At 37.8% G+C, this 22,562-nt stretch overlaps 2 protein-coding genes across 2 annotated transcripts; both read right to left on the bottom strand.

The window, feature by feature from the left end:
- Positions 1-1,421: 1,421 nt before the first annotated feature.
- LOC141813485 (protein FAR1-RELATED SEQUENCE 5-like) lies at positions 1,422-4,121 on the bottom strand. The gene is made up of 3 exons (XM_074701455.1): positions 1,966-4,121; positions 1,813-1,880; positions 1,422-1,582 (listed from the first exon to the last, which is right to left on the bottom strand). Exons 1-3 carry the CDS (start codon positions 4,119-4,121, stop codon positions 1,422-1,424), a joined length of 2,385 nt encoding a protein of 794 aa, XP_074557556.1.
- Positions 4,122-5,797: 1,676 nt separating this feature from the next.
- Positions 5,798-11,488, bottom strand: LOC141813654 (transcription factor BHLH062). Its single transcript, XM_074701622.1, has 5 exons — positions 11,321-11,488; positions 10,951-11,035; positions 8,272-8,390; positions 7,436-7,563; positions 5,798-6,552 (listed from the first exon to the last, which is right to left on the bottom strand). The coding sequence occupies exons 2-5, from the start codon at positions 11,010-11,012 to the stop codon at positions 6,124-6,126; spliced, it is 738 nt and encodes a 245-aa protein (XP_074557723.1). The 5' UTR covers positions 11,013-11,035; positions 11,321-11,488; the 3' UTR covers positions 5,798-6,123.
- Between the last annotated feature and the right edge of the window lie 11,074 nt (positions 11,489-22,562).

The following is a 22,562-nucleotide window of genomic DNA, read 5'->3' as shown; positions in this document are numbered from 1 at the left end:
CCTAGAAGGACCTTGACTAGCTTCAACATGCCTATGTTTATGCCTATATGAATGCATGAATGCATCAACGATAATTGATTAGATTTTATAGCAATTAAAATTCTGAAAAAATAGTAACGTTTAGGATTTTACTTAGGTGGCATTATGTTCGTGAAAGCTGGAGATTGGAGTGAAATCTGGAGAATGGAGCTTGGCAGCTACCGCAGCAATGTCACCGGAGATGAAGCGTTCAGGTAAGGTAAGGATAGGCAACCCACTGGAATCCATTGGACAAAGAATCAACGAACTGATAGAGTTAGGATTTCTAATGACTAACGAGCTTACCGGACTGCTAGAAGAGTTATCGGCGTGAAATCGCTGGAGAAGGAGTCGCTGGAGAAGGAGTCGCCGGAGAAGGAGTCGCTGGAGAAGGAGGGAGTCGCTGGAGAAGGAGTCGCCGGAGAAGGAGTCGCGAGCAAGAGGGAACAGTCGAATCGCTGCGGAGAAAGTAACGAGATTAGGGTTTTTGGGTTTAAGTAGTCATGGCATCGAACGGTCAAACCATCAACAGTCGACTGAAGGCATCAAACAGTCGAGTGGATTTGAATCTGTTTGAGCCAGAAATCAAATCAGTCGACTGAAGGCTTCAAACAGTCGAGTGGATTTGCTTCTGTTTGAGCCAGAAATCAAATCAGTCGACTGAAGGCTTCAAACAGTCGAGTGGATTTGCTTCTGTTTGAGCCAGAAATCAAATCAGTCGACTAAAGGCTTCAAACAGTCGAGTCGATGCGGTTCTGATTGCCCAGAAAACGAATCAGTCGACTGTTTTTAATATTCAGTCGAATCGATTCTATTCTGTTTGCTTCCATAGCATCTCCAGTCGACTGAAGGCTTTAACCAGTCGAGTTTATACCATTCTGCTTGCTCCAGAAACTGAATCAGTCGAGTGATGTTACTGATCAGTCGAGTCGATCACAAAATCAATTCAACTGGCCTGAATGCCAGTCGACTGAGCTGTGCAATCTGGCAAAAACAAATGTTTCGTCACCACAATTCAAAGTGGTTTTTCCTGCATTCATCTATCCAATACACATATATGTCAATGGATGAAAGTAATAAGCAACAAACCAATACACATATATGGATGAGAGTAATAAGCAACCAAACAAAGGGATGCTTGAATTTATTCACAATATACGGATGAAATCATTCAGAACAATATGAACTGAATACACAATACAGATATAACAATAATTTGATATAACTTCCAGAACAAAATACACACATGAGAACTATCAATATGAACTGAATACACACAAGTCAAAACTTTCAAATACAATATGAACTGCAATAGAATCGATTCATATACAATGATCTGAGCATAAAAGTAGTTCATTTCTGTTTAGCAAGACATGAACTGAATAATACACGTTGCCAAAAGTTTACACAATAACATGACATAAGGTGTCAAGCACATTTTCAGAAACTGATAAATCAGTCCTCTGAGCAGCTACATCCTCTAAGCAGTAACATCCTCTAAGCACGTTGAGTGGATTTTCCCAGCAGTAACATCCTCTAAGCACGTCCCTTCTTGCTTTTTGACCTGACAAATCAATAATCACACATGATAAATTAGACAGTTTTGTACTTCTGAAAGTATAGCAACAAAGGGCAATCAGACGACAACCTTCGGAAAACTGAATGTACTCCTTTCAACATTGAATTCTAAAGCATGTTGTTAGAACCTGCAACAATAAAGATAAATGTTAATATTATTTTCTCAATCAATCAACCAACCACTATAATTTTAAAAAAATGAAATTTTTTTAGTACCAGCCATAGATGGAAATTCTTCTTCATATGTGTCGTCATCGTTGTCATTATGAAGAGATATACTTGATCTGACAATAGACACATCGTTATCATATAAATATAATAAATTGATTTACAACTAAACTTATATAAATGAATAATTAATCAACATACCCTTGCTGTAAAAGTGGACAGTTGCGTTTGTCATGTGACACACCTCGATGCCCACACCCATGACATAACCGGGATTTTGAAATTGCCTTTTCTTTTGATGATTTCAGTCTCTTTCCACATCCTTTTGTTCTTACTAAAGATGGATCAATAATAACAGCAGTCCTATCCATGGATTTCTTCTTTTGACTTCCGCTATCTCCTTTTGTGCTAATATTTATTGACTGAATTTTATTATAGATCAAATCGAATTGTTCATCCAAAAATTGTGTTCCCTCATCAGTCAAAGATGCATCATCAATTAATACTGATGCTTTATAGGATAACTTTGAGTGCCTTAACATCAAAAATTTTTCTGGATCATCGCTGAAATTTGCCTCCCCCAAAGCATATATTGCTCCAAGCTTTGCATCTTGTGTCCATCGTTTGAGTATATACTTATCGGGCAGATGAAACACTTGATTGATACGGAAATAAGCTAAGATATGCCTGCACGGAATACCATCAAACTCAAATTTTTTACAACTACAAGATATATAGTCTTTCTGGTTGTCATGAGTGAGGACCCTTGGTTTGGAGGAAGAACAACTTTGAAAATTCATCACATGATAAACTACCAAATCAACTTCTACAGATATCTGTTTCACATAATAACCATGACTCTCACTCATTTCTTTTTGAAACTCCATCCATTTAATTTTTGTGTACAACTGAACCATTTGATTTTCCATTGGCCAATTTGTCTTAATCCTTGGCTGCTCATTGATATCAATATGATCAGCAATTAACTCATTATGTCTTTGATGTCTCAGTGCCCGATTAAAACGGGTGATAAAATCCATTAATGAATTCTTGTTGGAGATATACTTCTTGAAAAATGAATGTGAGCTTTCAGATCTCTGACTAGTTGACATTCCAGCACAAAAAACATGACTAAAATATGCTGGCACCCATTTATGTCGCAATTCATACATCAAAGACAACCAATCATTTTCTTGCAAGTTACCACACTTGATTACCTCTTCCCATGAATTCTCAAATTCATCCGGCGATGTTGAATTTCTAATGACATTCTTTATGCTTTGATAGATGTCATGGGATAAAAGATTTAATTTCTCTGGAAATTTATTCATTATATGCCATAAACAATATCGATGGATTGTCTGAGGGAAAACTTGTGCAATGGCCTTCGTCATAGCAGGATCCTGATCTGTGATGATAACTGTAGGTGCACCTTTAGGCATGGCTTCAATGAACTTGTTAAGCAGCCAAACAAAAGACTCAGTTTTTTCATCACTTAAAAAACCGCAACCAAAAAGAATTGTTTGATGATGATGATTTACTCCTACAAATGGTGCAAAAATCAATCCATATTTGTTGGTATTATATGTTGTATCAAATATAACTACATCACCAAATACACTATATGCCCTCCTTGATATATGATCTGCCCAAAAACACCTACTAAATTTGTTATCTGAATCAGTCTGATAGTCATAGAAAAAAGCAGAATTCTTATCTTTTTCAGAGGCAAATAACTCAATTAATGTTTCAGCATCAATACCTTTTTCTTCATCCCTTACATCTCTCTCAAAATTTCTAATATCTCTTTCTGTGCAACCTACTAGCTCAGCTCCTCCATATTCTATTTCCATTATTCGCATTTGTTGACAAGTTGGGACATTAGCCTCTGAAAACTGTTGAGTCAATGTTTTTTTGGCTGCTGAAACATGACGATGTGACCGTAGTAAATGCACCTTTGAAGGAGTCGATAGTGGATGATTATGACTTTCCACAAAGCCAGTGATAATCCAATTAGATCCATTTTGTTTCTTTACAAGTGAAATCTTTGACTTACATCCAGTTCTAATTTCACCACGTACTCTTTCTCTTTTCTGTCTATCACCTGTTGACTGTTTATTTCGTTGATCATCCGTATGTCCTTGTTTAAAACATACAAATGTTTTATAGCATACTTCATTTGTCATCTTATTTTTCTTGCTACTGTTTATCCTTGCACTAAATCCGGCTTCTCGCGCATATTGATTATAGCACGAAAATGCCTCCTCTAGTGACGTGAACTCCATCCCAATTTTTGGTTTTCGATCATCTATAACTTGAGGAATATATAGATGATCATCACCACAATTTTCTTCCATTGTAGGAGAATGTCAAATTTAAATGAAGTGAAACTCTGCATATAACCATAAAAATCTTCTAAATCAAATTCATAGAATGGCTAAAGCATTGTTGAAAGTTGAGACATGAAATGATTAACCATTTTTCGATACACACAAGTAATAGATAAAATCCATGTTCAATGAAAACCTCAACAGAGAAAATCCATGTTCTTATTTTGGTAAGTCTAGCAAAGGATCAAGTAGTGTTATATATCTTCAAATGGTTCTCTTCTCCAATAGTTTTGTTTTACCTAGGTGTCAATATTATGTTCCTCTTGTGGTGATACTTACTTGACATTTCCAATTCATGTCACATGCTTGACATACCAATTTGAGAGGCGAGTATATTAAAATTGAGTTTATCAGGAATTAAGTCTACTCTAACATTGCTATATCTATGTTAAGGCTTTATCATGCTATCTCTATGTTAGGGCTTTATCATGAGAACATGTATAGCCATATAGTGATTATCTCAATAATGAAATATAATATTGAATACATTTAAAGATAAAGAAATACATCAAAAGACCAATAGACATAGGCACAGTTTCAAAATTGACGCATGCAGTAAGTATTTCAGAACTAATAAAATTGGTTGAGTTCTAAAAAATTCTCACCAATATCAACAACAATTAAACTAAACAATTAACCTACCAATTAATGGTGTCATTATGATAGGAATAAGAGCAAATAATGGTGGTATTATGCTGTGAAGATAATACACTTCGTAAACCCTAACCTGAGGCAACGGTGGGCAGAGCAACGGGCGATGGCGAGCAGAGTAGAGGGAACAGTCTTGGGGCTGCGCTGAGTCGGGCAATAGAGGAAGAAAAGCAGTCAGATGACATTGTTAAATAAAATCACCAGCATTGTTAAATAATTTTCCGGTCTCTAAACCCTAACCTCTGCCGACGCCGGCCAGAACAACGGCCTATGGCGAGCAGAGTAGAACAGAGCAGCTTCGTTCAAGACGGCGAGGACCGAACCGGACGCGCAATCCGGAAGTGCCGCTACTTCGTTCAATATGACGAGAAGAAGAGAGCCCTCTGAGCGCAGCAGCAACGACGACGAGGAGGGCTCTGAGCAGAGCCCTCTGAGCACAGCAGCGACGACGGCGAGGAGAGCGCGGACGGTCGGACTCGTTCAAGATGGCCGGACTCGTGCAAGACGGCGAGGAGAGCGCGGACGCGATGGCCGGACTCGTTCAAGACGCCGAGGAGAGCGCGGACGGCGAGGAGAGCGCGGACGCGATGGCCGGACTCGTTCAAGACGCCGAGGAGAGCGCGGACGGCGAGGAGAGCGCGGACGCGATGGCCGGACTCGTTCAAGACGCCGACGAGAGCGCGGACGGCGAGGAGAGCGCGGACGCGATGGCAGAGAGAGCGAGCAAAGCGGCGAGAGAGAGACGAGATTAGAGCAGGGAGCGGGACTTTGAGGTCAGAGCGGGACGAGCTCGGCGCGAAGAAATTTCGCGAATAAATTTCGGACGAAATTTTTGCTGTTCTCGCTTCGCCACGCTGGCAGCCACGCCGCGCGGAACCACGCGGATGCCAGGTCGGAATCGCGCAACCTTCGCGCATAGAAGTCGCGCGGTAGATCAATGAAACGATTGAAATGGTTCGTATATATATATATATATATATATATATACCTGCTCCTAGAGTAGGACAAGTGGTACAGATAAAAAGTAGCAGAGCAGAATGCTACAGCCAATTTCATGTGCGAACAATTCGCTGAAGAACACAGCTTTGTTCATGGAAATCAAGCTGAAACTATCTAAGAAAATTGGAAAACACGGATACATTGCTTCATAGCAGAATATAATGACTCAAACCTACCTACAGTCCCCACCTGCTCAATTTTTTTACCTTGGCAACATCCGCAACGAGAATTCTTCTAATGCTTCATTAGATTCTTAGCATGTGGGAAAATTTTGTCAAATTTCTGATGTACAGTTCTCAATTGAAGATCAAATTTAGGCTCATGGTTCAACAGATCCTTCCTTGCTAGTGGTGCTTGTACTAATACTGCCACATCTCTCCCCTTGTGATGTCTGTGGAAGAGTAGAAAGGAGCTGATCTGACCACAAGTCGAATGGAGCAGCGTATCTGGCATGAGGCCTCGTCACCTGAGGAGGAGGTCCTGGTGGGGTAGTTGGCGGTGTTCTTTCCACTGGAAAGAGCTGGAGCTCCTGAACAGGGGCTGCTTGCATGGGTCCAAGAATGATTGGCCGATGCTGCATCGGAAGCGTGGTAGTAGTTGGTTGTGGTTGAGTCAAGGAGTTTGCAGTAGTGGTATCATTCCACAGAGGAACAGATTGTGTTCTCCTCTGTAGTTCATTTTGGAGCAGTGATATTTCAGATTGCAAAGCATTATTCTCGTCTTTCAGCTCATTCCTCTCGACAGTAATCTGTTATATTCCCCATGTCCAAGAAATTACATACAATTATGAGTTTATATCATATCAAATAGTCATTCCCCTGATGAACCAGTCATAATGCTTAAGCAACACAAGTTGCAAAGAACTTGAAAAGAAGGTCCAGAACAGGCAATCAAATAATATGCCACAGGCTAAAGTTGTTGTATAATGACAAATCTATCAATTCACTGAAATATGTATTATGTGAATAACTATTTCTAATTATGATGCAGTACAGTGAGTAAAAGATTGAAAAAGAATACTAGAATAAGTTTATTTTGAGCAATCAGTTACTTCAACTAATAAGCATGTAAGCTAGCATATACCGTTTGTTTTGAATATTTTTCAAACAGGAGAGTAAACTGTAATCCAGTGCCCTATTGGTCTAGATATGCCAATATCGAACAGCCAAGTTTTAGCTCAAATTCGACCAACATTGAAGTATGGTTAGTCATGATGATACCACTGATACTATGAAAGATTAATCACAGGGATTTTTGGTTAATTGTAAATAAATTAGCAAGTATGCGACACCTAACAGGAAATAGATTGGCCATGACAAGACAGAATTACAAGAGGTTCCAAATAACTGGTAGAATTCCATATTAAAGATGCAAACAACGATAAAAAAATTCATTAGCCACAAATTACAAACCATGCAAATTTAGAACAAATCAATGTTCATCAGATCAGTGAATATAGTAGAATTGCAACCAGTGACAGAAAATCTATTAGCTACAAACTAAAAGCTGTGGGAATTTAGAATAAATCAATGTGCACATGGTCAGTGCTTATACTGGTGATGACATTAATCCAAAATATTGAATTGATAAGATTAGGAAGAGAAAATTAGATTTCAGAATCAGAAACTCACATAGCGAGATTCAGTTAGCAAAGCAGCATTTTCCTTCCTGAGAGAATCTACTTGAGCAAATAGATCGCGAAGTACTCGGGTAGTATCCCCCAATATGGAAGCTTTACAATTATTCTGATGATCTGGTTCTGTACATAGACAAAAATATGGGAATAAATTCCTCTAACTAAAATTAGTCAAATATCCACATAGGTATGTCATGTGCAGCAAGAAAATAAAAATACAGCATTATTTAGACAAGAGAAAAGGTATCCCTTGCAATAACAAACTTCTACCTCATCTGCATTAAATGCTACGACTGTCAATTTGTAAATAAGAATATCCATTGCTCACAAATGATCGAGTTTAAACAGTGCTTTAGTCAAGTTCTATACAGCTTCACAACTTTGAATGTAAAGAAACTCCTTGAAAGGCAATAGTCTTGTAAAGTATCAAGATAACTCATCAAAAGGTGATACAGTCTCATAAAGTATTAAATAGATATTTTTCACATACAAAAAAAAAGGTGGTTTCTGAGTTAAAAATAAATGCATTCAAATGATAAATATCTGATCCAGAACCAGTAGCACCAACCACAGATTATAAGTTCCAAATATAAGATGTCTTTATGAATAAGGACGCTAACAAATTGTGGATGTTTTGACTGGATTTAGTTAATGAAAACTCTATAGCCTGGTGACAAACTTATCGCAAAGCGCACACAAGAAATACTCAATTTATATGGTGAAATGGAAGTTGGTCTAGGAAAACAATAGCCAGACTTCCACTGAACAGCTTTCACTTTGTTGCAGATATGGTGGGAATCAATCAACATTGAAAATAGCATTGAGATTTACCAAGCACATGCCCGAGCTCAACAAAGAGTTCATTCAGTTGGTCACGTTTAAGTTTCTCTCTCTCAGCTTTGTGTATCTTCTTTGGAACTCTAGTTTGGCCTTTTTTACAAGCAAGAGACCTGCCATATTTATCATCTCAGAAATATATAAATCTAAGCTAACCAAGAATAAGATCATAGAAAGAAGTTACATAATAATTCAGTTCTTTTCAACAAAACTAAAACCAAAGCCATCAGTCTAAGCTTTAGAATAACCAGATAACCACGGTGCTTTTCCAAGAAGGATCCAGGACCAAAAATCTAGCAACAAAAAAATCAACTGGTACAAAACAAACAAATAGAGTTAAATTTGACAAGATAGGAACAAAGAAGGTGAGCAAGAGTAATGAAATCTAATACAACTCAACATTATCACTTTGTTCATCTAAAAATAATCCATTTTATCACAATATATAGAAACTAACTAAGAGTTTGAATTAAAAGAAAGAGATTATTCATTAATCTCCCACTGATTTTCACTAACTTTGGTACGATTCATCTCCAATTATTTTTCAATCCACCTTTAACATTTTTCTGATTCACCTCGACACAATATCATCTATACAATCTCCATTTCTACATTTACCATTGTCTTCATATTATCAACTCTATAAAAGATGGCTCCATTGTAATTACAATATATTGTATAATTATTCATCAACCATCTTATTTTACATTTTGTTATTTTACTTGGTATCATAACCAACTTCAATACTCTAGCACTTTCTGTGTTTTAGTTGGAGAGGTTGTGACATGATTGCAACCTTCCATTGCTCCTCTAATTTTCTTCATCAGCAAGTTGATTTGGTGATCCATGGTGCTTCCCCCACCGAGTCACCTCCCATTGTCGTCTTATTGTCACTAAGCCTTTGGAGCCATGGTATGCCTTTCCAACTGATCAATCATCCAATAGACCACTGGAGATCAACACTGCTCGAAGCTTATTGTCAAGGGCCACCTCAAGTGCTTCTAAACAATTGCCCTCCACCACTGCTCTTTCTTAGAGGGAAGCTTTTCTCAGTATCAACTACATGCATTATCTGTTGATTCCATTGAAAGATGTACCTCATCTCGTTAGATGTGTAATCATCCTTGGATCATGTTGGTCATTCAATCTGATGTTATAAAGTAATCAGAAATCCATAGCCCTGTTGTAGATATCCCGCCATCCCAAAGATTATGCAGATCATCTTGTGCTAAGTGTGCAACCCGATTTGGCTTCGGTAATATAATCTGAAAAATCTCATCCGTGTTTGATGCAAACTGAAGATAGTATATTTTATTTAAGTGTAGGTGTTAAAGGAAAGAGATTATTTACTAATCTCCTACCGACTTCCAATATTTTTGGTCTGATTCATCTATACTTATTTCTCAATCCACCTTTAATATTTTTGTGATTTGGGTTGATAAAATTTCATCTTTGTATTCTTCATTTCTATAATTACCATTGTTGTCATATTTTCACCCCTATAGAAGAGGGAGCATCTATTATAATGGTAATATATTGAATAAAAAGTATTTCTCAATCATCTTGCAGCATACAAGCAGCATGTGTCCTGCAAACTATTGAAGAACCTGAACAGATAACTCTTGATCCAGTTATAGGGCAAAAGCAAGATAACAAATGAAAATAACAGGTACTATGTTACTTGATGTGGTACATTAATCTTGTCAATTTGCAGTTGGATAAGAAAATAATTGAGAAATACATAAACCCCCAAAAGAGAGTGTAGCTGAGAAGCCAATAGTCACAGCAAGAAGGGCAAGTAGTAAGAAAAGTACTACCTATGAGCTTATGGACAAAATAAGAACCTCAAAATATGACACCACAAAGATTAAGGTATAAGGAAATAGAAACTAAAGCCTTTATAACATAATTCAAAGGGGGATCAGGTAAAGAAATATGATTAAATAAAAAAAAAAGAGAGAGCTGATTTAGAGAATTCAGCTTTTTGATATGATATACTCTTTTGTAATAATGCAACAATCCAAACATCGTCAATTGAAAAGTAGTTTTTGTGTGCATGACCTATCTTATGGGCTTGGGGTTATACAAGTTGCATGCAGTTCGGTCTAGTTAGATTCACTTATTAAGTCAAGAATCAGCACTCAAATTTTTACCAACTTAAATATTATTTAGCCTGCATATGTGAACAATTTTATTTTATTTTATTTTAAACAGGAAAAATATCATACTAATGACATTGTGAAGTTAACCAATGGTATGTTTCATGAATTTTCACATGCCAAGATCAAGGTCAATAGATCCACTAACTGAAATTCCAAAACGACACTTGTCAGATCACTGCATCCAGCAAAAGGAATGTCTATGTGGTCCAGAGTGCTGTTAGTTAGCTTACATATTATCTTCAGATACCAGTCTAAGTGTTCGCAAATAATGACCAATCAACGTGTAATATTCACTTTTCCATTAACAATTACTTTGTTTCTTCGGAGAAAGGTAAATCATTTAATCGAAGTTCTGCTAGATGAGACAAAAGTATATATTTCACTAAAGGCGGCAACAATCAACAAAATCCAAGGCAGAAAAAAAAATCCAGATCCTGAAAGAACATGCAGAACTTGTGCAAATAACAAATAAAAAGAAGTAAAAAAAAAAGGAAATAGCAATTGAACGAACCCTTGCGACTCAGCTGCAACATTCGACTCAATCGCCGTAGTAGGGAGATCTTCCGACACCATCCTCCAGGATGCTTTCCCTAATACTACAAAACCATTACTTTCAATCAGGACTATTGCAAGAATATTTTCCATCGGTTGAATTACTTCACCCAATCTAACCGATCAAATCAAAACCAAATGATAGAAAGAAGAAAGCGTCCGAGAGTATCAATCGGAGCAACAGAAGTCTCCATGAGAAGAGAATAAACCTTTTTGAAATCCCAGATCCGAGTAGAAGCAAGGTCAAGCATGGCAATTGCACCAATCCGGGAAACCCAACAAGACATAGAAAATGAAAATCAAGAGAGAAGGGGAGCATGCCGGATCACCTTGACGGTTGGAGGAGCAGCGGAGGGTAGGATTCTCTTCGCCGGAGTGGATTTAGATTGGGATGTAGGGCGGCGTACGTCGTTGGTGGGTGGGAGTCGAGCTGGGGCGGACGGTGGAATGGAAGACTTGGGGAAAGGGAAGAGGGCAACGAAAGAAAGAAACAAGTATCCCACACGTACTCGCGCGTGGCGAGCACCCTCCCAGCTTCACGTCCGCTTCTTACGCCTTCTTCTTACCCATCGTGTCACCGAGTCTTTTTCTTAAGAAAAAAAAACATTGTCATTTTTCGATTTTGCCATTTTTAAATATTTATAATTGAGCAAAGAAATTGAAAAAAAAAAAACATTGTGTCATTTTTCGATTTTGTCATTTTTAAATACTTATCAATCAAATCGGTCTCTTAGCCATAATTGTGAGATTTTTTATGATCCTCCACATTAAAATTAAAATTTTTTTATTCATCTTTATTTAAAAACATCTCAATAATTTTTTTATAGGTCTTATTCTTTTTTATAAATCATTCACAAAATTTAATATAAATAATTAAATATATCATAATTAAATCGGTTGGCAATGATGTGACAATCGTAGCGTATGCTAAATATGCTCAATTAACGGTCGAAAATGATAACACAATTGATTATCATGAATTTTTAACATTAAACAATGACTCTTTTTTATATTTTATTAATTTTAATTTTTTTAAAAAAAATTATAAATTTTTTTATTTTAAAAAATAATTAAAAATGAGCAACTCTCAAAGTTAATAAAAAGAGCTCCCATTATGGATGTTCTTAGCCTTAGTTGGAAAGGGAAAAGACTCCATAAACTTTTCTCCCATGAATTTCTCTCTCATAGTAGCTTTATCATTAATCAAAATTGATTGTTCCTTCAGTAAAAAGGTGAAATCTGTCACTCCAATGGCCTCTTATAGTCAGCCCTACGATCATCTATGAAGAGGTAAATCGAGAAACTACAGTTGACCACGACGGAGGAGAACATTGTCTCGACTTCATCGAGATTCGACCCTTATCCACTTCAATAAATCGAACTCTGCTTCGACTTCATCGTAACCAACTCAATTATGTCCATTGTAACCAACTCTTAAATTGATTATTCCTTGATTTAAAATGAATGGTTCAATAGTTCAAAATCAATGATTCAATATTTTAAAATTATTAACTCAATAGTTTGAAAAATATTAATCCTTAATTTTAACTTGTGATTACAATTTACAGTTCAAAATCATACAATTTGATAATATTTAAAATTTTATAAAGTTGAAAAAAAAAATTAATGCTCAAACTTATTTAAGTTATCTGCGTATTCCTTTAAGATATAGGGAATTAAAATTCATATAATTTGTCTGTGTATTCCTTTAAGATATAGGAAAATTAAAATTCATTTATTTCACTTATCTTTTTATCTTTATTATCTTAGAAAGTAGTATTGTTTACTCACTTTTATTTTTCATTCTCGATAGTTCCTTCAATATCAAAATTGTCCACCTCATCCTTTGAAAATTATATTCCTTATTTTTTTTATAATTCTCATTCAATTATTAAGTAATGTTTATGCTTCTAAAAAGTTGAGAGATAAAATAAATCATTTTTTATATAAGATACTATTTTTAAAACTAGATGATACTAGACTTAAAATTTCTTTTTGATAAAAAGAATAAAATAATTTTGAGTTTTTTGTAACCATAATTGTAAGATATTAAAATTCGACTTGCTAACTATTTCAAAAATAAAAAAGATTATAAAATAATTTTAAATTCTTGTTTAAAATTTAAAGATCCTTGTGGACGTTACATCCATTCATGTAATAAAAATTATATTTTTGTGAGTTTTAAAATTACTAGTACTAAGTGTTTCAAACACATTACCTTTTATATCATATAAATTATATCTATTATTTTGCATAATCAAAGCAAGAACAAGAGAAAAAAAATAAATAGAATTAAAGCATTATAATATATAATTAACATTTCATACAAAACATCTAATTTAAATCAGCATTAACTAAATAAATATAAATAGTTAATATAATAAAAATAATTTTTCATGTTGTAAAAAAATTAAATAGAATTAAAGCATTATAATATATTATTCCGACTGATACACCATGGATGGTACAAATGTTGGTTCAAGGTTAGGCCGATGTGCACACTCCAAAAGAACCGTCCGAAAAGAGAGGTCCTGAAAAGCACTCAAAAAGAAGAGGGTTAGAATGGCACCGAGGTTGGGTCCCGGCAAGCCACTCCAATGCTCAAGTTAGGGTTCGATGCAAAGAGTTTACAAGCTTGAAGAAATTAGGGAAGATATATGTGCGTATCTTGCCCATGGGCATAGACTACCTTTTTATAGGAGTTGATTTCCGAAATATTAACATTTGTTTAGAAATATTCTCATATACTCGTTCAGCTTTGGAAGATTCCGTCCGTTACTAAATATTTGAGGACGTATTCCTGTTTTTGTGGAGAATCAATTATATCTTCTCCAGATTAGGCGGAACGATCTTGTCTTCAATAAATATCATGTATAGGAAATTGATCTCAAATGTAGGGGTAGTGCTGAAACCGGACCAAACCATGAGGTCGGCATATGATGCTGGGACCGAACCATGAGGTTGGCGTATGATGTTGGGACTGAACCATGAGGTCGGCGTGTGCTGCTAGGACCAAACCATGAGGTCAGCATATGATGCTGGGACCGAACCATGAGGTCGGCATATAATACTGGGACTGAACCATGATCTCATTTGTATGTTCCAATCTAACTTGCATTGATCTATTTTATTACATACATCCCATCTTAATGAACTTAATCATTAATTAATCATGATATTTATCATTAAATGAACTTATCATTTAAAAAATTATACTCACAATGAACCACTCAAAAAGTATACATCAATAAATAAATATCATGTATCATGTAAAGTAAACAGTATAAAATGAACATATTATTAAAGTAAACATGTTGTACATTGTTAACAAATAATAAGAACTCTACTTTGAATGTTACCTACAATATTTCTACTTATAATTAACTAGAAAATAATTCTAATAAACTAGATAGACAATTATCACTCCCACTAGTACAAACACTAGTGCAGTAATAATCTAAACATGTCCTATTTTTTTAGGCTCAACTGAAACATCTTCAGCTGGCATGCTATCTAGATGATGCCAGGACACAGAATCTTATAACGAACTCAAACATCCCACAAAAACGTCCTCTACAGGGTCTTCTTTTGGATCTTCCTCTGGATCCTCTTCACAATCTGCGTAGTGAAGCAACTCTGTGCATAACTGGGTATATTAAATATACCCCTCATAGTGCCCCCATATCTGATGTGCTACATCACGCAGATTTTTAGGCAATAAACGAACCAAAGCCCAAATCTTGTAGTTGTCCAGAATTGGAAAATCCTGCATCTCTAAATACCAAAATAGTCTATCCAATCTCCCCATGTGTCCACTGACTCCATAAGCTGAGTCATATTCTATCCTCTGGATAGCTTCCCTTAGCTTATTACGCATCACATCGCGACGAGTCATAGTAGTAATCATCCGTGCCATCTGAAAAATTAAAATTAATTAAGTCAGTACAAAACTGACAAACCAGTATATATACCGGTTTAATTCAATTTATAAAGGCATAGATCTAACACAATAAATCAAGAAGATAAATTTCCTCGATTTACAGGGGTGTTTGTCAACTGATCCTTTGACCAGTCAATGGCTCCTTGAAGACTTAACATGGCAGTGTTCCATGAGAATTAAAAACACCAAGTCATTAGCTCTAAGCACCCCAGGCACCCGAGCACTATGCATGATATTTAGTTTTCTCATCGTCTCTAGCCACCAATCCTAGTTGACTAAGCCTATTATTGAGTTATTTCTCGAGTACAAATTGTTCAAACAACTTCTCACAATTATGAGTATAGTTGACCAATGTCAACTCTAGCAAGTCAACTAATACCGACTTCTAAACATTGTATTCAACTCATCCCGATTCAAATTTGACCACTACTGACTCAGCCACAATTGACTCAGCCAATGTCAAATTTTAAATATTATGCTATTCATAATCAATCTGGACAGATCCAGTTTGACCAATTTAGAGCATGATCCGGTTGAACCAAAATAGAGTTGTGCCAACCAAGTCCAATTTATACTTGGTTGTGTCTACTCAAGTATTGTCTTCGTGCTAGATCACTTGACGATTCCACTTGTTTGGGCCAATTGGGCACATGACTTCCATTGAAATCCAATTAAAATTGAACGTTTGCCCAAATTAATTTGGATCTCACTATTGAAGCCTAAGTCCAATTATTTCAAATTAGGCCTCTCTAATTGAAAGCTCAAAAATGACCCAATTAGAAAACTCAAATTAGGTCTCTCTAATTGTAAGCCCAAAATTGACCCAATTAAAAATTTGATCCAATTATCCAACTCAATTTGATTAATTGGGCTTCCAATGAATCCAATTAATTGGGCCCAATTGTTCCCAATGAATTGGATTGTTCTGTGCCCAATTAAGCTGAAGCCTAATGAATTGGATTATTCATAATCCTTTAATTGGGCTGACCCAATTTGGATTTTTCTTTTTTTTTTAAAAATAAAAACCTGTTCCTAAAAATTTCCCAAATCCTGTGCTGTGCCCTAAACTTGTCTTCAGCCTGCCGCCTGCGCCAACCTTGCCGACGCTAGCCTCACCGCCTGCATCGTTATGCCGGCCTCGCCAGTGCCAACCTCGTCGGCACTAGGGACTGTGCTAGCCGTGCCGAAGATGAAGCCATCGCTCATCCGCGAGCGTCGTTTCCCACTGACGCCAGCCGCCGACCTCTTGCCTCCCGCCGACGCCAACTGTCGGCTTCTTGCCAGCCTCGCCGACGTCATGGGGATACGTCGCTGGTCGTGGATAGTGCCTGTGCGCTGCCGCGGGCAACGCGTGCAGCTGATCTCGCGTCGTTGACCAAGAACAAAGACGGGTCGCTTGTTTCATCGGCCAAAACAAAGACAAGCAAACACTAACATGTAAAATCTAACTAACAGTTATTGATCACTAGGAAGAGGTCATGAGTCAAATTGTAACGTTAATTATCCCTCATGAGCATTCTTTACAGTCTAAGAATCTCCTCGGAAAGTCCGGTTAAAGGTTCACCTTCTGTCACAAAGTACCCCAGTCATACGATCCTAAGATTTCCATTAAACTATAATTCACTCTCATCCATATGAAATTGAGCCTTCATAAACATATTATCAAATAGATACAGGGCACAAATCCATATAGCAAAGTATAATCATATCCTTGAAAATGACAAATAGCAAATCCATATACAATCATCCAATACATCTTGATTCCTCCTACATCCTAGAATCTAGAGATCTACTCCATGATGGTGGAAATACAATGCAAATAAGAAGAATAATGGTTCATCTTGCTCCTAGATCTGAAAGATAAAAAATAAAAAGACTTATCAATGTGTGCAATCTTGAATTGCAATCTCCTCGTCGACGATGGATGAAAACAGTGGAGTAGTCTTGGATAGATGGATGGATCGCTGAATTCCTCTCCGGATAGCGACTGCGGTGTCCTTGATTCACCTCCCAGAGCTTCCCCCCTCCTTTTCAAGATTTTAAGAGATGCTTATATATGCCCCCAGACACGACATGGTCGTGCCTCATGGCACAGTCCAGAAGCTCGCCCCAAGTCCTCCGTTGGCACGACCATGCTTAATAGGCACGACTTTAAACTGGTCTTAATCTGGAAAAGAGGCACGACCATGCCTCATAGGCACGACCTGAAGCTGGTTTCAATCTGTAAAATGGACATGGTCGTGCCTTGTAGGCACGACTCTAGCTGGTGGTGCTTCTGTTATAGGGACACGGCCGTGCCTTGTAGGCACGGCCCGTGGTCTAGTTGGCTCTGGATTGAGGGCACGGTTGTGCTTTGTAGCATGGCCTGGAGCAGCTGATCATCTGCAAGGATGGCACGGCCGTGTCTGGTGAACACTGTTAGTACCGATGGAATCAAAATATATCCACAATGGCATGATATTGTCCACTTTGGACCTAAGCCCTCATGGTTTTATTCTTGGGCTCAACCCAAAAGGCCTTAAACCAATGGAGATATCTTTCATCCTTTTAAATCCATGATCTTTTCCATGTGTTTTAGATGTGGGACTATGTTTGCACAACCCAACAATCTCCCCCTCAAACAAAGGACCACAGGCCCCCATGTCCGAATCCTCGACCCACTAGGACTTTTGCCCCTCGGTCCACCCAACCTACTAGGACTTCCTGCCCCTCGGTCCACCCGACCTACTAGGACTTCCTACCTAGCCGCAACTAGGACTTTCTGTCCCTCGGTCCACCTGACCTACTAGGACTTCCTGCCTAGCCGCAACTAGGACTTCCTGCCCCTCGGTCCACTTGACCTACTAGGACTTCCTGCCTGGTGTCTGATCCTCTTGATTCAAATATGGGAGCACCCACTTCTTTTTGTTTTAAGGTTCAACCCACATGGTTAGATCTGGATCATTACTCTTCCAGCGGTTAGTCCAGTGAAGAGAAGTCTCGCTCTGATACCACTTGTTGGTACCGATGGAATCAAAATATCTCTAAAATGGCATGATATTGTCCACTTTGGGCCTAAGCCCTCATAGATTTTGTTCTTGGACTCAACCCAAAAGGCCTCAAACCAATGGAGATATCTTTCATCCTTTTAAATCCATGATCTTTTCCATGTGTTTTAGATGTGGGACTATGTTTGCACCGTTACACCCCAACAAACACGACAGCTTAGGTGATCAAGCACGGTCGTGCCTTGTAGGCACGACTCTGTCTTTCCTTCTATTGTTCTTTCTCCGTTTCGCCTTATTTTGCTCCAAATTTCGTCCTGTAAATGCACAAGTACGAGAGCAGACCTCCGAACTAGGAAATAGAAAAAAATATATCTAATACACGAATAAAGGGTGTGACAAACACAGAATATCATCATAAAATGCATAAAGATGTGCAATAAAAGTAGTAAAAATATATGTATACCCTACGCACATCACACCCCCAGACTTAAACTTTTGCTTGTCCTCAAGTAAAAACCTGCATCTAGATTCAAGTAGAAATACATAGCAGCATCATCATTCCTAGCACATCAATCAAATCTTATCAAAGAATAACAATGGTGAGCATGATACTTGAAATCGCTAAGATAAGGCCTAAGAAGAAGTTCTCCGTGCTTAGTGCAAAAAGTGACCTTAGTCTATTTGGTATCAAATTTTTATTTAAAGTCAAGTCGTCATGCTAGCATGTTCCTAAATATTTCCAACCTTAGACACTTACCTGTCATAGGCTAAGTTCATCCCTTCCATTGCATAAGGCCTCAAAGGATTGCCTCTGTTAGATTTGAGAGGTGCCCTAAGGCAATCACCTTACGGTTATCCTATTTATTGGATAAATAGTAATTTACTATTTGAGTGTACATTCCATATGTGTTTGATTGAATCTTAAACTCAAATACTGAATCACTACAAAAAATTTGATTTTTAGGGATGAATTTATTTCGTCGCAAATTTGCAACTAATTTTGTGACGAATATGATTTTCATCACTGATTGGCAACAAAATTTGTAATAAATAAAGATTAGTTGCTAATTTAGTAACAAATTAATTTCGTCATCAAATTCATCGCAAATATAGAATTCATTGTAGAATTCATCGTAAATTGGCGACGAAAATTAAATTCATTGCAATTTGGCAATGAAACATTTTTTCGTCATAAAAAAACCATCAATTTGGGATATGCCATTCAAATTTGGTGATGAACGGGCTGTTCATCGTTGAATTTGTATTCGTCACAAAATTCATCGCAAATTGTTTTGCGACAAATTTTTTTAAGAAATTCATCGTAAAATTCGTCGCAAAAGGCAGATTTTTTTGTAGTGAATGCCCATAATACGATTCATAGTATGAGAAAATTTATGATTGGATCACAACTCGTGAGCATCTCTACATGTGCAATTATGAACGTGTAAAAATTATCTCTAGTTGAGGAATTGATGAGCACGGACGTCATCGATTCTGTCGAAACTAGCACATTTAGACTCCTTGGTTAACCAAGCAGTTGATCTCACTGTTGGAGACATTCGATGTTGAGAGTTAAACATGGATGCTAGTTAAAGGTAACTAGTTCATTGGAGTGACCTGACTTGAGACTTCATATGGTTTTATTCGTATGTCAATGAAGATCTCAGTGCAGCTTAAGTGCGAGTTTCCTTTGACTTGTAGTATTCAAGTCATCTTAGTCATGGAGGCTTATACTTTGACATCTTAAGCAAACATCTCCAAGGAGGTGTGGATCCGAGATGATTGGGTATAAGTCGAAGTGTCCGAAGGTGTTTGAATAGCCCACAGAGGATTCACCGCTCCTTGAAAAATGAGATGTATACCTTGCGGCCGCTTGTCAGGATTGTTGCTAAAAGTCTTTGGCCAAAGCATTACATGTTAAGAGTACAGTACTCTTGGACGCATGTACAAGTAACTTGAATCCATAGAACAAGAAAGCAGCTTGGACTAGGTGTGGTGTAGTCAGCCTAATGGGGACCGACACATAGACCATGTCCTGAACCAAGCAAGTATAAGATGGTGAAAGGAACAATACACGTTTAATTGGAGTTGCTGAAAGGTTTAGAATTGTTCTAGAATCAATCATTATTTTTTTGATCAATTGGAGATCATGATGTACTACTAGGTGCCACTCATGGTTGTTCTATAATTAATGGTTAATTACGGACGATCAACATAACCGGGAACCTATTGGGTCACACACACAACAAGTTCTCCGAAGGACTTAAAATAAGTTTGAGAATTGGATTCTCAGAATGAGAGAAATAAAGTCTAGTTGGACTGGACAAAAGGACAAAATGATGGAATTGTGAACCAAACGAACTAAAATGAACTCGGTCTAAACCCAAATCCTAATCGGTTTGGCCGGTTTGTTTTATTTGTCCGGTTTAAGCTTTTTCGGTTTAAGGGTTTCTTTTTCTTTTGGTTTTGGTGGTTGCCGTATAAAACCCTATTTGAGAAAAAGCATTGTAGCTTTCTCCTTAAAGAAGGAATCACGAGCTTACGCCTCGCTTCTGTTGGCTGGAAACCCTAGAATCCCTAATTGTTGGGATTCGAATAGCACACCCGACAACCTCTCTTCTTCCCGACACCACACAAATATGAAGGAAATACAAAGCAAGGAAAATAGGAAGCAATGACTTCACGAAAATATTCTTGCAATGAATGATTTTCTACATACTTTTGCGTTGTATTTATACACCAAAAGTGATAAGAGTTAACACTACGAGATCCATAGAAATAGGAAAGATCCATAAAAATAGGAAAGACTAAGTAAAAAAAACTATCAAAAAGATAAATAAATAAATAAACAATGACGTGGTGACTCATGTCCGGATTATTTGCTCATATTACTCCCCCTAATCTAGACATGGTTGTAAATCACAGACGCCGAGTAGTTGTCGCATGACAGCTAACTTCACTCCCGACAATGCTTTAGTTAATACATCGACTCGCTGTTCTTCGGTATTAACGAACTCAACCACAATCTGTCCCTTCTCAACACATTCTCTGATAAAATGAAACCTTGTATCTATATGCTTGCTTCGACCATGGAATACTTGATTCTTCATGAGAGCTATGACAGATTTGTTGTCAACAAACAAAGTTATCGGCTTTGGCTCTACACCGGTTAATTCGCTGGCAAGGCTCCTTAACCACAGAGCATGGCAGGCCGCAGTTGTGGCTGCCATGAACTCTGCCTCACAAGATGAAAGCGCCACTGTCTTCTGCTTCTGTGAATTCCAGGACACCAAACTTTCATTAAAATAGAAAGTCATTCCACTTGTGCTTTTCCTCCCATCAAGATCGCCGGCTAAATCACTATCCGAGTAGCCGAATATACCAATTTCCTGGGGTCCCTTTATGTAAACAAGCCCAAAATGGATTGTACCTTTCAAATACCTGAGAATTTGTTTGACCACCTTGTGATGCATGATTGTAGGCCTCTCCATGTATCTGCTCGCCATTCCGACAGAATATGACAGGTCCGGCCGTGTGTGTAACAAATATCTCAGACAACCAATGATGCGCCTATACTCCGTGGCGTCAACTGGAGTCCCTTCCAAGTCTTTATGCAGCTGTGTCTTGGGTTCCATTGGATGCTTTGTGGCATTGCAGTCTGCCATCTTGAACTGAGATAGAATTTTCTTGGCATAACCTGATTGTCTAAGTAAAATTCGGCTCTTCTGTTGTTCCACTTCAATCCCTAAGTAGTAGGAGAGAAGACCCAAATCAACCATCTCAAATTCTGTCATCATTTGTTGTTTGAACTTGTTGATTTTTTCTGTGCTACTTCCTGTCACGATGAGATCGTCGACATACACTCCAACAAGTATACTTGCTTTTCCTTCACCTCTTGTATATACTGCATGTTCTTGAGTACATTTTTTGAAGCCAAGCTCTTTCAGACTCCTGTTCAGTCGCATGTTCCAAGCTCGTGGAGCTTGCCGCAGTCCATAGAGGGCCTTGGACAATCTGTACACCTTATGTTAAACCCTTCCGGTTGAGTGACATATATTTCTTCTTCTAACTCTCCATTAAGAAATGCTGACTTCACATCTAGATGGTGTACCTCCCAACTTTGATTTGCAGCAAGTGCAAGAATGACTCGAATAGTGTCAAGTCTAGCGACAGGTGCAAACACCTCCTCAAAGTCGATGCCTTGTCTTTGTACATACCCTTTAGCCACTAATCTTGCTTTGTGCTTAATGAATTTCCCATCTGAATCTTTCTTCAATTTAAACACCCACTTTAGGCCGATAGGTTTGTGGCCTAATGGGAACTCAGTTAGGGTCCAGGTATTGTTCATCTCAATAGATTTCAGCTCTTCCTCCATTGCTTCGTACCAGCAAGCCTCGGTTGCAGCCTCTTGGTAACATGTCTGCTCTTCAGACATCACCATCATCACCTCTTCATCAATACCAACCACTTCCTCAGTGTTGGCGTAGATATCGACAATGGACCTAAAACGGACTGACCCTTCATGAGACTCGGGTGTGTTTGTTACCGGAGGCGAGGTAGCTGCATGGGCATTCAATGATGGTGTAGATGGACTTGACACTCTTGTCATGGGTACCATGGCTGGTGGTGGTGGTGTGACATCTT

Source organism: Curcuma longa, chromosome 20 (assembly GCF_044706935.1).
Source record: "Curcuma longa cultivar G26 ecotype Majalengka, Jawa Barat chromosome 20, ITB_CL_G26_1.1, whole genome shotgun sequence".
Taxonomy (NCBI): domain Eukaryota; kingdom Viridiplantae; phylum Streptophyta; class Magnoliopsida; order Zingiberales; family Zingiberaceae; genus Curcuma; species Curcuma longa.
This window is presented reverse-complemented; position numbering and strand designations above follow the sequence as displayed.

What these genes read in the sequence shown, in the direction of transcription:
- LOC141813654 (XM_074701622.1), bottom strand. Translation starts at nt 11,012, where the DNA reads ATGGTGTCGGAAGATCTCCCTACTACGGCGATTGAGTCGAATGTTGCA. An exon ending in GTTGCAGCTGAGTCGCAAGG is followed by an intron (nt 8,391 to 10,950) that starts GTTCGTTCAATT and finishes TAAATATGGCAG; the next exon opens with GTCTCTTGCTTGTAAAAAAG. An exon ending in TGAGCTCGGGCATGTGCTTG is followed by an intron (nt 7,564 to 8,271) that starts GTAAATCTCAAT and finishes GTCTATGTACAG; the next exon opens with AACCAGATCATCAGAATAAT.
- LOC141813485 (XM_074701455.1), bottom strand. Translation starts at nt 4,121, where the DNA reads ATGGAAGAAAATTGTGGTGATGATCATCTATATATTCCTCAAGTTATA. An exon ending in TGTCCACTTTTACAGCAAGG is followed by an intron (nt 1,881 to 1,965) that starts GTATGTTGATTA and finishes GTCTATTGTCAG; the next exon opens with ATCAAGTATATCTCTTCATA. An exon ending in AGAATTTCCATCTATGGCTG is followed by an intron (nt 1,583 to 1,812) that starts GTACTAAAAAAA and finishes TTGATTTGTCAG; the next exon opens with GTCAAAAAGCAAGAAGGGAC.